The sequence below is a fragment of the Nerophis ophidion genome, linkage group LG05, assembly GCF_033978795.1.
Source record: "Nerophis ophidion isolate RoL-2023_Sa linkage group LG05, RoL_Noph_v1.0, whole genome shotgun sequence".
Lineage (NCBI taxonomy): Eukaryota > Metazoa > Chordata > Actinopteri > Syngnathiformes > Syngnathidae > Nerophis > Nerophis ophidion.
This window is the reverse complement of record NC_084615.1, coordinates 31,891,150-31,907,011: the sequence shown is the minus strand read 5'-3', so window position 1 is coordinate 31,907,011 and position 15,862 is coordinate 31,891,150. Positions and strand designations below refer to the sequence as shown.

At 39.3% G+C, this 15,862-nt stretch overlaps 1 protein-coding gene across 9 annotated transcripts in view; it reads right to left on the bottom strand.

Moving 5' to 3' along the window:
* Positions 1-15,862, bottom strand: part of adgb (androglobin) — a 108,938-nt gene that overhangs the window by 49,688 nt on the left and 43,388 nt on the right. For 8 of the 9 annotated variants that reach the window (XR_009806803.1, XR_009806804.1, XM_061900577.1 and 5 more), the window contains 5 exons: positions 14,844-14,991; positions 13,853-13,967; positions 7,401-7,568; positions 7,088-7,226; positions 2,264-2,398 (listed from right to left, as the gene is read on the bottom strand). Coding sequence is in view for 7 of the 9 variants with exons in the window: in XM_061900577.1 (XP_061756561.1) it covers positions 2,264-2,398; positions 7,088-7,226; positions 7,401-7,568; positions 13,853-13,967; positions 14,844-14,991 (705 nt within the window). In the remaining 2 variants the exon portion in view is untranslated. The remainder of the gene's footprint in view (positions 1-2,263; positions 2,399-7,087; positions 7,227-7,400; positions 7,569-13,852; positions 13,968-14,843; positions 14,992-15,862) is intronic. The other variant, XM_061900579.1, reaches the window with a different exon arrangement.

Sequence of the window (15,862 nt, the reverse complement as noted above, 5' to 3'; positions counted from 1 at the left end):
ATAAAAATAGCAATGAGCAAATTCAGAGCCAGGAATATCTCTTAAGCAACTAAAACAATATTATATATTAAATAATAATACATTAAAATAAAATAAAAAATTAAGGCAAATTGAGCCACAATAACTTAACAGCACCATAGGCTCAGTAGGCATTCATTGATTGATTGAAACTTGTATTAGTAGATTGCAGTACAGTACATATTCCGTACAATTGACCACTAAATGGTAACACCCCAATAAGTTTGTCAACGTTAATCAATTACTTATTAAATGACCAAGTCGAGGTGATCTACCTCATATATACATATACACACACACACGTCATATATATATGTGTATATATGTATATATATATATATATATATATACACATTTATATATACAGTATATAATTTATATTTATTTATTTTGCCGTTTTTGTTCACATGTTAAAGGTGTTTTAATGAATATACATGCATGTTTAACATATAGATTCCTAACTTTAATGAAGACAAAAATATAAGTTGGTGTATTACCTGATTCTGATGACTTGCATTGATTAGAATCAGACAGTATAGTGCTGATAACGTCCCGGTTTTCAAATGGAGGAGAAAAAAAGTTGCTCCTTCCTGTCTAATACATCATGAAAGTCGTTGGTTTTTGGCATCTTATTTGTCCAGCTTCCATATTCGTTTTTATACACTTTACAAGAAATACATTGGCGGCAAACTCCGTAGCTTGCTAGCTTGTTTGCGCTGGCTTTCGGAGACTCTTATTTTGTTAGCGCAGGTGCGATGGAGCGGCACTTTTATTGTGAAGACAGGAACTGTGCGATCAGTCTTTAGGCTTTTGACGGGAAGCTCGGTTGAAATAAAAAGTGTCTTTTTTCCTTTACACTTTTGATTGACTGGTTGATTGATTGAAACTTTTATTAGTAGATTGCACAGTACAGTACATATTCCGTACAGTTGACCACTAAATGGTAACACCCCAATAAGTTTTTCAACATGTCGGGTTCTACGTGTGATGGTCACGTGACCACCTGGCTCTGTTTCATTGGTCAACGTCACCTGTGACTGCATGTGATTGGTGAAACGCAGGCATTCGTAGTTCCTACTTTGAATGCGTGTCTGACAAATTCAAAACAAACAAAGCGTGCATTAACAGATCGATAAAAAAAAAGTAGCGAGTAGCGACCTGATTGCAGATAAATGGAGCGGAGTAAAAGTAGCGTTTCTTCTCTATAAATATACTCAAGTAAAAGTATGTTGCATAAAAACTACTCTTAGAAGTACAATTTATCCCAAAGGTTACTCAAGTAGATGTAACGGAGTAAATGTAGCGCGTTCCTACCCACCTCTGGGATTGGGTCGTATAAATTGATGCTGTGCTTAAGTTACTTTTAAATTAAATTCAAGTTCCTTGACCAACAACTCTGTGTTGACCCACAATAGGGTGGCATTATCACTCTGATTACGATTGGGATCTAAACACTTTTAGGCATAAACACTTTTAGGCATAAACACTCCACGGGCTAATCTTCTTGTTAAACTTGTGGTGTCTCGCAGACCGCACCGAAGACTTCGGCGTGCCGCATTTGGCCCATGGGCCGTAGATTTAACACTGCTGCTATAAACCAATAGTCAAATTCCCACTGACCCTATAGTACTGGCCTGTTTAATGAGGCAGAGGCAGTGTCCAATTCCCATATGTGCATGTTATTCAGGGAGTGACATTGTCATGTGTTGTTATGCCTTTAGAAGGCACAGTTAGCTGCAGGCCTTGGGTAGGAAAAAGAGAGCATCTGGGCAAAATGAGATTTTACCTAGAGAGTGAAATGATAAACTACTAGGGAAATTATATAGAAATATAAAATATATCAACGCAAAATATAGCCTGGTCCCTGCACTGCAAGGGACGTGTTGTGCACGTGTGCCTTTTATCGTATGTGTATGTATTACCACTGCGGCAACCCCTGGTCTGTCAGGACGTATTAGAAGGAGTAGCAGTCTCATCCTCTGCTCAGAGGCTCAATACATGCCACCAGGATAGATCAAACTGTGACCAGAGAAAGCAGACAGTGTCTTGTGCAGGCTTTTATGTGTTTGGACAGCATATTATAATCCCTTCATGGAGACAGATGTGCTACTGCTGAAACCCGTTCAGACTCCACAAGGCATGCAAATCATTGGGGGAGAGCAGGAAATTAGTTCCAACAAATGTGTGCTGTCACGCAAACTCTTGGACCTTGGTATTCAATTGTGATTCTTGTGTGTTGGGTTACCGGATTTGGAGGATCTAAGGACCCGTCGCACCAAGCGACTCCTGAACGCAGCCTGCAGAACGGTCGCTGCCTCGACCTCCTCAGCTGTTGGCTGACTGCTGTTCCAATTTTCTGGTGGCTTTGAGTCTAGATGCACTTTTGAGAGAATAACCGGATAAAACAACAATAGCAAATGACTGCCTGTATTACACAAGAAAAGATCAACACTGTACAGTATTCTCTTAGCCCTTTTGGAACATTCGATTTAAAAATTTTTTTAAACAAACGGTATGTACATTTCCAAAGGGCATAAAAACATTTTGCCCAAAAAAATAGTACAGTTTTGAAGGAATTTTGATCAAAAAATGTCACAGGTTAAAATTCCTAAAATGACTAATGATATGCAAATGTATATTAATTGACTGTGACATAATTTGTTTAAGAGGGTTTAATAACAAAAAAAGACATCGTCACCATCATGCTTGGTCACCTCCCTGATTCGACTACAGCAGGGGTTGGGAACCTTTTTGGCTGAGAGAGCCATACAAGCCAAATATTTTTTAAAGTATTTCCGTGAGAGCCATATAATGTTTGTTCTTTTAACACTGAATACAACTATATGCGTGCATTTTTAAGAAAGACCTACATTTTTGGTGTATAATAAGTCTGTTATTCTTTTTAATAACATTGTTATTCTGAGTCTAACCAAAAATAAATAAAATACTTTTTACCATTAATGCGACTTCTTGAACAGGTGCGGTAGAAACGTAGAAACCGGATAGATGTATAAAAATGCATGAGAATGTTTTATATTTTGAAAGTTTTTTTGACACTGTGATTACCGGCGGAATTATTCATTACTTATCGTGTTAAGCAATGTCAGCTAAGATTTATCTGAGAGCCAGATACAGTCATCAAAAGAACCACATCTGGCTCTAGAGCCATAGGTTCCCTACCCCTGGACTACAGTAAGATAAATGCAGCAATGTACAGAGACATCCTAGATGAAAACCAAAACCCTGCATCTAACCTGATAGAGCTTGAGAGGTGCTGCAAAGAGGAATGACCACAACTGCCCAACAATAGGTGTGCCTAGCTGGTGGCATCATATTTAAAAAGACTTGAGACTGTATTTGCTGCCAAATGTGCATTAACAAAGTGCTGAGCAAAAGCTGTGAATACTTATGTACATTGTTTTGTTTTTTTATTGTGTAATAAATTTGCGCAAACACTGTATATGTGTGTGTTGGTGTATGTATATATATATATATATGTATATATACACACACAACACCCGTTTCCATGTGAGGTTGGAAATTGTGTTAGATGTAAATATAAACGGAATACAATGATTTGCAAATCCTTTTCAACCCATATTCAGTTGAATGCACTACTAAGACAAGATATTTAATGTTCAAACTTAAACTTTTTTTTTTTTGCAAATAATAATTAAGTTAGAATTTAATGGCTGCAACACGGGCCAAAGTAGTTGGGAAAGGGCATGTTCACCACTGTGTTACATCGCCTTTTCTTTTAACAACACTCAATAAACGTTTGGGAACTGAGAAAACTAATTGTTGAAGCTTTAAAAGTGGAATTCTTTCCCATTCTTGTTTTGTGTAGAGCTTCAGTCGTTCAACAGTCCGGGGTCACCGCTTTCGCAATTTACACTTCATAATGCACCACACATTTTTGATCGGAGACATGTCTGGACTGCAGGCGGGCCAAGAAAGTACCCGCACTCTTTTTTTTTACGAAGCTACGCTGTTCTAACACTTGTCTTGCTGAAATAAGCAGGGGCGTCCATGATAACCTTGCTTGGATGACAACATATGTTGTTCCAAAACCTGTATTGACCTTTCAGCATTAATGGTGCCTTCAGAGATGTGTAAGTTACCCATGCCTTGGGCACTAATAAACCCCTATACCATCACAGATGCTGGCTTTTGAACTTTGCGCCTATAAGAATCCAAATGGTTATTTTCCCCTTTGTTATGGAGGACACCGCGTCCTCTGTTTCCAAATATAATTGGAAATGTGGACTCGTCAGACCACAGAACACCTTTCTACTTTACAACAGTCCATTTTAGGTGAGTTTGGGCCCAGCCAAGCTGGCGGCGTTTCAGTATATTGTTGATAAATGGGTTTGGCTTTGCATAATAGAGTTTTAACTTGCACTTACAGATGTAGAGACCAACTTTAGTTACTGACAGTGGTTTTATGAAGTATTCCTAAACCCATGTGGCGATATCCTCTACAAACTGATGTCGGTTTATGATGCAGTACCGCCTGAGGGGTCAAAGGTCCGTAATATCATCGCTTACGTGCAGTGATTTCTCCAGATTCTCTCAACTTTTTGAGGGTTTTACAGACCGTAGAAGGTAAAATCTCTAAATTCCTTGCAATAGCTTGTTGAGAAATGTTGTTCTAAAACTGTTCGACAATTTGCTTACAAAGTGGTGACCCTTGACCCGTCCTTGTTTGTGAATTAGTTAGCATTTCATGGAAGCTGCTTTTGTACCCAATCATGGCACCAAACTGTTCCCAATTAGCCTGCACACCTGTGGCATGTTCCAAATAAGTGTTTGATGAGCATTCCTCAACTTAATCAGTAATTATTGCCACCTTTCCCAACTTCTTTGTCACGTGTTGCTGGCATCAAATTCCAAAGTTAATGATTATTTGCAAACATTTTTTTTTTTATCACTTTGAACATCAAATATGGTGTCTTTGTAGCATATTCAACTATATATGGGTTGAAAATGATTTGCAAATCATTGCATTCCGTTTAAAAATATAAATATTTACATTTAACACAATTTCCCAACTCATATTGAAACGGGGTTTGTATCTATATATATATATATATATATATATATATATATATATATATATATATATATATATATATATATATATACACACATATATTCACGTATACATACATACATGTGAACCCTTTGAGATTACTTGGATTTCTGCATAATTTGGGCATATAGTGAGTTCTGATTTCATTTAATTCACAACAATAGACAAACAGTCTTCCTAAAATAATACTGTACATAACATTTTTTGTTTCCATGTTTTTTTAACACGACATGTACACATTCACACTGTTGGTATGGAAAAAAAAGGGGAACCCTTACGCTTATGACTACTCCAAGAGCCAATTGGAGCCATGAATAAGCCAACTTGGAGTCCAACCAATGTGATGAGACTGCAGATATTGGTTAAAGCTGCCCTGCCGTATAAAAACACGCACCAGTTTTGAGGTTGCTTTTCTCAAGAAGTATTGCCTTGCATAAAGCTGGAAAGGGTTACAAAAGTATATCTAAAAGCCTTGTTGTTCATGTGTCTACGGTAAGACAGACTGTTGCTACTTGCAACTCTACCTCGGTGTGGTTATCCTGTAAAGACGACTGCAAGAGCAGGGTGCAAAATGCTCAATGAAGTGAAAAATAATCCTAGAGTGTCAACTAAAGACCTACGAAAATATCTGGCGCATGCTAACATTTTTGCTGACCAACCAACAATAAGGAAAACATAAAAGAAGAGTGGACTTCATAGGGAGACACCACGGAGGTAGCTACAGCTGTCAAAAAAAACTATTGCTGCATGCAAAAGAGCACCTAAATGTTCCACAGCACTACAGGTAAATATTCTGTGGACAAATGAAACCAAAATTTAGTTTTTTGGGAGGAACACACAACGCTATGTGTGGCGAAAAGGCACAGCCCACCAACAAAAAAACCTCCCCAAAGGTGAAATACGGTGGAGGGGGCAATATGGTTTGAGGCTGCTTTGTCGTCTGAGGGTCTGGACGGATTGCTGTCATCGACAGAAAAATGAATTCCCAATCGCATCAAAACATATGACAGGAAAACTTAGGAGCACCTGTCTGCCAACTGAAGCCCAAGAGAGGATGGGTGATGCAACAGGACAATAACCCATAAAAGGAAATCAACAAGAGAATGGCTTAAATAATAGAAAGTACACATTCTGGAGTGGCCCAGTCAGATTCCTGACCTCAACCCGGTTGAGATGCTGTGGCATGACCTCAAGAGAGCAATTCACACCGGACACCCCAAGAGTATTGCTAAACTGAAACACTTTTGTAAAGAGGAACGATTGAAAGTTCCTATTGCAATTACAGTGAACGTTTGGTTGAGGTTATTGTTGGCAAAAGAGGCTCAACCAGTTATTAAATCCAAAGTTTTACATACTTTTTCCACCATGCACTGTGAATGTTCACGTGTTTTGCTCAATAAAAAATGAAAATATTTGTTTCTTTGTGTGCAGTTTCAGTTTAAGCAGACTGTGTTTGTCTATTGTTGTGACTTAAATGAAGATCAGAACACATTTTAATGTCCAATTAATGGAGAAATCCAAGTAATCGTAAATGATTCACATACTTTTTCTTGCAAATGTGTATATATATATATATATATATATATATATATATATATATATATATATACCGTATGTATACATACATATATGTGTGTGTATATATACAGCACACAGTATAATAGTATTAGTGTATTACTTTATCTTAATATATTCAAGTATTTTATTGTTTTAGATATGTTTTAAAATTATTTTCAAAAATACAGTTTTATATACATTTAATAATTTGTTTTGTATTATTTCGATAGAAAAAATATTAAAAATATATCTAATATTTTAAAAGGCTACCATTATTCAAGAAAAATGGTAGTTTGCTTCTATTGTGTCGATTGTCTATTTTGTGTCTGTACAAAAAAGACCTATACTAAATGATTCAAAGTCAAGACAATAAAACTATTATACGAGGAACACACATGACCAAATAGAAATGACTGTTACATGAAGGAGAGTGTGCTTTGGGTGCCCTAGCAAGGAGTGACGGGTCAGCAGTAAGGGCCATTACGGCAAAGCGCTCCAGTGGGGTCATTCTCCTGTCCAGGGCATCACACAGCATGACGTAGAGGGCCAAGCTGAACGCCTAAGTGTGCACATATACAGAAGAAAGATGTGGGATGTGAGCAGTATAACAGGAGGCTTGAGCATAGGTTCTGTGCAATACAACTAAGCAGTCTTGACAGATTTTGAATGAGGGCTTTCATTGAAAATGTTAAAAATAAGAACATAATATATTCATATGTAAACTGTGTCCAACCTTGTGGATGTGCCATTTTTCTATTGGGGTCTTATCTGCAGGACAGTACATTTTCTCGAAGTTCTTTCTTATTAGAGGTTTCTTGCCGTGCCTGTCATTAAACACGGCTACCAGTTTAGACAGGCCCCGCATGATAGCTGTTGCCTTCTCTGTGAAACGAAGACTCTCCTATTGCAAAGAAAGAAAGTAAAACATTTTTTTTTCATTTTTGTATTACATTTTGGCTATGATTTTTTGATATGTGGATGAATTGCAGTGAACTGAACAGGCAGAAAGCCTATTAGGGCAATGCACAACTAGGCATTCTGGTGACTTGTGTGTTTGAATCATGTACAACTGGTCTTTGCATGCAAAATGCTACATATAAAAAGTATGTTTTGTCACTTCCGATACGATACCGATATTGGAGTTTTTATTATTGGCCGAAACCGTTATTAATTTGATACAGTATTAGCACAAATTATCCATCCATCCATTTTTTTTACCGCTTATCTCTGTCGGGGTCGCGGGGGTGGCATACATACTTTGTTTTGTTGTGTGGAATGTTAAAAAAGGCTTGAACACTTGAAATTACTCAAACAGAAGATAAAAGGTAGGAACAACACTAACATATTCATTATTAACTACCCGGAATGGACTTGCGCTTTCTTTGAGTTGAAGTGGAGTGGTAATTGTGTTTTTTGGTAACACGTTGTGAGAGATAATAGGACCCACATTCTGTCAAAAAGTAATAACGTCATATAAATTTAATCTGCTCCTCATACTTATAGCAAACACACACACATAGGACCTCAAGGGATTGTCCTGCTGGGAGGCATGGCGGGGGATGAGGATGCCTCTGTGGGGCTCCAGTCCTCCTGACTTGTCCCCTGCTTGTCCATTCCTCAATTGTAACTGCATGTTAGACACTTAGGGTTTGGGGTGCTTGGCATGGTAGGGACCCACCATGCCCTTAATCACATTATTAGTCCCACCCGCATACATAGAGTATCTCCCTCACGCTACAGTACACACATCAATAGGGACCAGAGGTCGGCTGTAATGGCTGACCTCCTAATTTTAACTACACAGTAGACTCGGAGGGCATTTATACACTCCCCGCATCACATGCACGGGGGGGTTGGGTATTGGGGATGCGGCGCACCCCTCATTGCCTCCTCGACCAGGGCAGGCTGCAGGGACTGCGGTCTGGTGGCCTGCCATTCCCATGCAGAGACCTTGCTGAGGGTGTGAGGTTTTTTTTACATGTTTTATGCAATTTAATTTATAGTTTTTTTAATGGAGGTGGATTGGTTGGTCAGTTGTCTTTACTTCCGGTTTGTGTGGCGTTGTTATATAACTTATTGTTGTGCAGGGTCCGTGCCCGTCTGTTACAGCCTTGCGTTATGGGGTCTGTGTCAACGGCTTGATGCGGGGGCAGCGCAGCCCTCTTTTTGGTGTGGGTGCTGTGTCTCGGTTGCTGGGGTGGTGGTGTGTTTGTGCGGGTTTGGATTGGGAAGTGAAGTCTTTTAGTGGGGGAGGTGTTGATGTCTCTTGTTTGTGTGTTGACGTTTGGACCGACTAGTGAGCTGGCGCTGGCTGGTCTCCATTGTCCTGTTGCCGTGTGGTTGTCAGTCGCTGTTTTTCGGTCACTTTGATTTGCCGTTTGTTTATGTGGTGGGCACCCATGGCTGCTGGGTCCAGTGAGGGGTAGTAACCAATGTGGTTTGTTGCAGCGCGTGCACATGGTGGTTTTCGGGGCTGGCAAACTTGCCATCTTCATTGTCAATGTTTTTGGCTTGTCGGCTGTCAGCTCGGTTCTGGTCTGCCCTCGCGCTCGGCTGCGTCGTCCTTCACGCCCAATGTTGCGCCGTCATCTGGGTACGAGCTTGTTCTTACAGGGGTGGGGGCTGCGCGGCCGGACCTGTGGAGGGGCGGGTGAAGTGATCGGGTGGTTCTTGGTGAACAGAGTGCCGGATCGCTGCCCCGCCGGCCTGATTATGGATGTGTTTATTTATGTGTGTGTGTGTGTGTGTATATGTATGTACTGTTATACATATGTATGTATGTATGTATATGCATGCATATATACAGTACACTATATTGCCAAAAGTATTTGGCCACCCATCCAAATGATGAGAATCAGGTGACCTAATCACTTAGCCCAGTGTATAAAATGAAGCACTTAGGTATGGAGACTGTTTCGACAAACATTTGTGAAAGAATGGGCCGCTCTCAGTAATTTCCAGCATGGAACTGTCTTAAGATGCCACTCATATTGAAACGGGGTTTGTATCTATATATATATATATATATATATATATATATATATATATATATATATATATATACACACATATATTCACGTATACATACATACATGTGAACCCTTTGAGATTACTTGGATTTCTGCATAATTTGGGCATATAGTGAGTTCTGATTTCATTTAATTCACAACAATAGACAAACAGTCTTCCTAAAATAATACAGCATGGAACTGTCTTAAGATGCCACTTGTGCAACAAATCCAGTCGTGAAATTTCCTCGCTTCTAAATATTCCAAAGTCAACTTTATTATAAGAAAAGTGAAGAGTTTGGGAACGACAGCAAGTCAGCCACCAAGTGGTAGGCCATGTAAACTGACAGAGGGGTCAGCGGATGCTGAAGCGCATAGTGCAAAGACTTTCTGCACAGTCAGTTGTTACAGAGCTCAAAACTTAATGTTACCTTCCAATTAGCCCACGTACAGTACGCAGAGAGCTTCATGGAATGGGCTTCCATGGAGGAGCAGTTGCATATAATCCATACATCACCCTGTCCAATGCAAAGCGTCGGACGCAGTGGTGTAAAGCAAGTCGCCACTGGAGTCTAGAGCAGTGGAAGTGAAGTGAAGTGAAGCGAATTATATTTATATAGCGCTTTTCTCTAGTGACTCAAAGTGCTTTACATAGTGAAACCCAATAGCTAAGTTACATTTAAACCAGTGTGGGTGGCACTGGGAGCAGGTGGGTAAAGTGTCTTGCTCAAGGACACAACGGCAGTGACTAGGATGGCGGAAGTGGAAATCGAACCTGCAACCCCCAAGTTGCTGGCACGGCCACTCGACCAACCAAGCTATACCGCAGTGGAGACGCCTTCTCTGGACTGATGAGTCAAGCAATCTGGCAAAAAGTTCTATTTTGGTTTCATCTGACCACATGACATTCTCCCAATCCTCTGCTGTATCATCCATGTATCCATTTTGGTATAAACTCAACTCGTTGTGTTTAGAAGAAGAAGAATACTGAGTTCCATCCCAAGAACACCATGCATACTGTGAAGCATGGGGGTGGAAACATCATGCTTTGGGGCTGTTTTTCTACTAAGGGGACAGGACGATTGATCCGTGTTAAGGAAAGAATGAATGGGGCCATGTATCGTGAGATTTTGAGCCAAAACCTCCTTCCATCAGTGAGAGCTTTGAATGGTTGAACAAATACTTATTTTCCACCATAATTTACAAATAAATTATTTAAAATTCCTACAATGTGAATTCCTGGATTTTTTTTCACATTCTGTCTCTCACAGTTGAAGTGTACCTATGATGAAAATTACAGACCTCTGTCATCATTTTAAGTGGGAGAACTTGCACAATCGGTGGCTGACTAAATACTTTTTTGCCCCACTGTATATATATTTACAGTGAAGAAAAAAAGTATTTGAACACCCTGCTATTTTGCAAGTTCTCCCACTTAGAAATAATGGATGGGTCTAAAATTTTCACGGTAGGTGCATGTCCACTGTATGAGAGATAACCTAAAAAGAAAAATGCAGAAATCACAATCTATGATTTTTTTAACAATTTATTCGTGTGATACAGCTGAAAATAAGTTTTTGAACACCTGTCTATCAGCTAGAATTCTGACCCTCAAAGACCTGTTAGTCCGCCTTTAAAAGTCGTCCTCCACTCCACTATATTATTCTGAATCAGATGCACCTGTGTGAGGTCGTTAGCTGCATAAAGTCATCTGTCCACCCCATACAATCAGTAAGACCCAGACATTCAGCATGGCTATGAGCAAAGAGCTGTCCAAAGACACCAGAGACAAAATTGTACAACTCCACAAGGATGGAAAGGGCTACGGAGAAAATGCCTAGCAGCTTGGTGAAAAAAGGTCCACTGTTGGACCAATCATTAGAAAATGAAAGAAGCTAAACATGACGGTCAATCTCAATCGGCGTGGAGCCCCATGCAAGATATCACCTCGTGGGGTCTCAACGATGCTAAGAAAGGTGAGGAATCAGCCCAGGACTACACGGCAGGACTTGGTCAATGACCTGAAATGAGCTGGGACCACTGTTTCCATGGTCACTGATGGTAATACACAAAGACGTCATGGTTTGAAATCATGCATGGCACGGAAGGTTCCCCTGCTTGAACTAGCACACGTTAAGGCCCTTCTTATGTTTGACAATGACCATTTGGATGATCCAGAGGAGTCGTGGGAGAAAGTTTTGTGGGAAGATGAGACCAAAATTTACCTTTTTGGTCATAATTCCACTATGTGTGTTTGGAGGAAGAAGAATGATGCGTACCATCCCAAGAACACCATCCCTACTGTGAAGCATCATGCTTTGGGGGTGTTTTTCTGCTCATGGGACCGGACGAATGTACTGTTTTAAGGAGAGGATGACTGCAGCCATGCATTGTGAGATTTTGGCTAAAAACTTCCTTCCCTCAGTCAGATCATTAAAGATGAGTCGTGGCTGGATCTTCCAACATGACAATGACCCAAAGAACACAGCCAGGAAAACCAAGAAGTGGCTTCGTAACAACCATATCAAGGTTCTTGAGTGGCCTAGCCAGTCTCCAGACCTAAATCCAATTAAAAATCTTTGGAGGGAGTTGAAAGTCTGTGTTACTCAGCGACAGCCCAGAAACCTGACTGATCTAGAGAAGATCTGTGTGGAGGAGTGGGCGAAAATCCCTCCTGCAGTCTGTGCAAACCTGGTGAAGAATTACAGTAAACGTTTGATCTCTGTAATTGCAAACAAAAGCTACTCTACCAAATATTAATGTTGGTGTTCAAGTACTTATTTTCAGCTTTTTTACACAAATACATTGTTAAAAAAATCATAGATTGTTATTTCTGGATTTTTTCTTTTTAGGTTATCTCTCATACAGTGGACATGCACCTCCATGATTTATAAGAGGGAGAACTTGCAAAATAGCAGAGTGTTCAAATACTTATTTTCTTCACTGTATATATATATATATATATATATATATATATATATATATATATATATATATATATATATATATATATATATATATATATACATATATATATATATATATATATATTTATATATACATATATAGTGAAGAAAAAAATGTTTATACAGTATATATATATGTGTATATGTATATATATATACACATATTTGTATATATATATATATATATATATGCGTATATATATATATATATATATATATGCATTGGAGCCCCTGCTTCTAAAGAAAATAATGTTTGCCTTGGTTCCCTGCTAACTTGCCTTGGTGCCCTAAAATGTGAACCCTCCTTTAAGGCAACACTTGCCTTGACCTTAAAAAGTTAAAATGCCCTGCAAATAAATGAAATATATACATTATTATTTTCAAAACATCTGACAAGTTAAAAATGAAGGGACAGGACTGTCAGTTACCACATTGTCATACTCACCGGATGTCAGAAGGCAGGACATACAGCGAAAGTCGGGGGCGGGAATTTATTTTTTTTGTTTGTTTTTTTCATATGGAATTCATATGACGTCATCACTTTTTGACAGAAAGTCCTGTTATCTCTCTCGTGGACAAAATAATTTATTAAGTTGGGCTCATGACAGTTGATTGATGCGGACACATTTGTTACCGAATACTTTCTAATACGCTTCTACTTTGGAAATGTCGTACCTGTAAGTCTTTTTCAGCTATAATTACTTATTTGTTTATATTGACAACATTTTGTTTAAGACTGAAATATTCTTCATTTAAGGACACTAATTAGACACAGGTTTAGCTTGTGCAGTATTGTGTGCTAAGCTGTTGTTTAGCTGCTACCCTATAGCCTAGCATGTTTACCTTTTGTAAATTACTTCACCAAAATACAAGAAAGGCCAAGCTTGTGTGCTCATCGGAGGACATTTAGACGTCATCTGGCTGTCTAGCCTTGCACAAGTAAATACGCTGCAAGATTGCTTGTATTGGAGCACTTATATTGGAGATTTTACATGCAAGGCGATTTAATCTGTTTTCTTTTATGATATTGGATCAATATCGTATCGGGGCACCCCTAATAAAAGACATGACCATAACATATCATAACTTTGTTTATGGGATACGCTATTCTTACAATCAAAGAATGAGTTATTGAGAACATAAGTGATCTTTAAACTGCATTGTTCCTTTGTTAAGAAGATGCTATAACTATAACTTGAAGCGTGACTGACCTTGGTACAGTGTGACATGATGCTATCCTCATCCCCGAAGAAGAAAAGCGTTTTGCTCCACAGGTGAACATGGTATCCCAGCTCTGCGTTTATGTGGAAGGACAAAACATGGCGTCTGGGAAAAGAAATAAAAGCTCAACATTCTTATTTGAAGTATGTTTTTATTGGCAGTTATTGTGGCCCATTCAAAGAACCAGCAGCATGACATGCTCAAAGCCTAAGCACCAAGTTGAGTACATAGTCTGGTTTGACTTGTGAAAAAAGGAACTCCACTTCCTCGGCTCCATTAGCTTTGGCATACCAACTAGATGGATGAATAATGAGGCAGAGTCCAGGCGAGCGCTATACAATACAGAGAGGGCATTCGAAATCAAGATGAAGGAAAATATGTTTGGGTGAGAAGAAGTGAAGTGGACAAAAAGAAAGAAAAATAGAGGTGTGGTTACAAAACATATAGAGGGACGTCAGAAAAATGAATGCAGGACTGCACGTCTGAATGATGAAAAACAAGAAAAAAGGCTTTGAGGCTTATTGTGCGATAGTGAATCATACAGATAAGCTGCCATCAATACTGAGAAATAAGAAGAGAACAGCGTGTGCAATGGGCAGGTCATTATAATAATAGAGATGTGTTAGCCCTGCGATGAGATGGCGACTTGTCCAGGGTGTACCCTTGCCTTCCGCCCGATTGTAGCTGAGATAGGCGCCAGCGCCCCCCGCGACCCCGAAAGGGAATAAGCGGTAGAAAATGGATGGATGGATGGTGTCATTATGTGTGATCGTGAACTGGCAGTACTTGCACTGCTGCACACACTATCTGTACCTGGCTCAATAAACTAGTTACCATTAATAAAGATGAGGACAAGAGCCTTTTGCAAACGCTCACTGCCTCTAAAGAGTGCAGATACAAACTGAGTCTTCATCTTCCTCCTCAACATGAGGAGTCTGTGTAATTGAAGGAAAAACATGTAAAACATTATAATGTTCCTACCCCAGGGGTAAGCGAAGCAGAGAGGCTTGGGAGGAGTTGGTTTCGATGGTAACTATAGGCGGCTGACACTGACGGCTCTTCCAGTGGTACGGGGCAGCTTGCAGGAGTCCCGGGCATCGAGCTGGTGGGACTTCACTGCCTGAGACGTCTTGTAAGGGTCGACAGAAAACGGTGTGATGAACATATATAAGAGCCAGTCATCATCAACAAAGAAATAACCTGTCTTTGCTTTTACAGACGTACTGTAAATAATCTTAACAAATGCTTATAATAAACAGTTGTTGAGTGTATGGTCTACAAAAGCAAATAACCTTTCAAGTAAAAAACAAAAACAAAACAAAACAAAAATTGGCATTAATAGCTGTGGCTGCATAGGTAAGCTTTAGTTTGAAATAAACTCTGAAAAATGTCAGTAGCTGCATTTGATGTACTAGTCCCTGATTCAATTCCCACCTAGTACCAACCTCGTCACGTCCATTGTGTCGTGAGCAAGACACTTTACCCTTGCTCCTGATGTGTACCCTTGCATGGCAGCTCCCTCCATCAGTGTGTGAATGTGTGTGTGAATGGGTAAATGTGGAAGTAGTGTCAAAGCGCTTTGAGTACCTAGAAGGTAGAAAAGCGCTATACAAGTACAACCCATTTATTTATTTATTTATTTATTTAGTGGTCAACATCCAACAGCCTTATCTAACTTTGCATCTGCTTTAAAATGTTGGTGTGAAAATGCTGCTGTGTTTCGGTTTGCTCTCACTGCTATTTCAACAATGATTTTGTTGTTGCTGTGTTGTGCAATATCCTTGCTGATAAAGTATGTGAAAAAGGAATATTTTCCTTTCACTCCAACTTATTTGAGTTAAAAAAAAATTATTTGTAATGTATGAGTTGTCACAATTTTAAAATAACTATTTATTTATAACACTCAAGTGTCCGCTGCTTCCAAAACCCCCCATCTCTAATTAAAGAATTTATATTACAGTGGTACCTCGGTTTTCATACACACGAATGTTTATGACCAA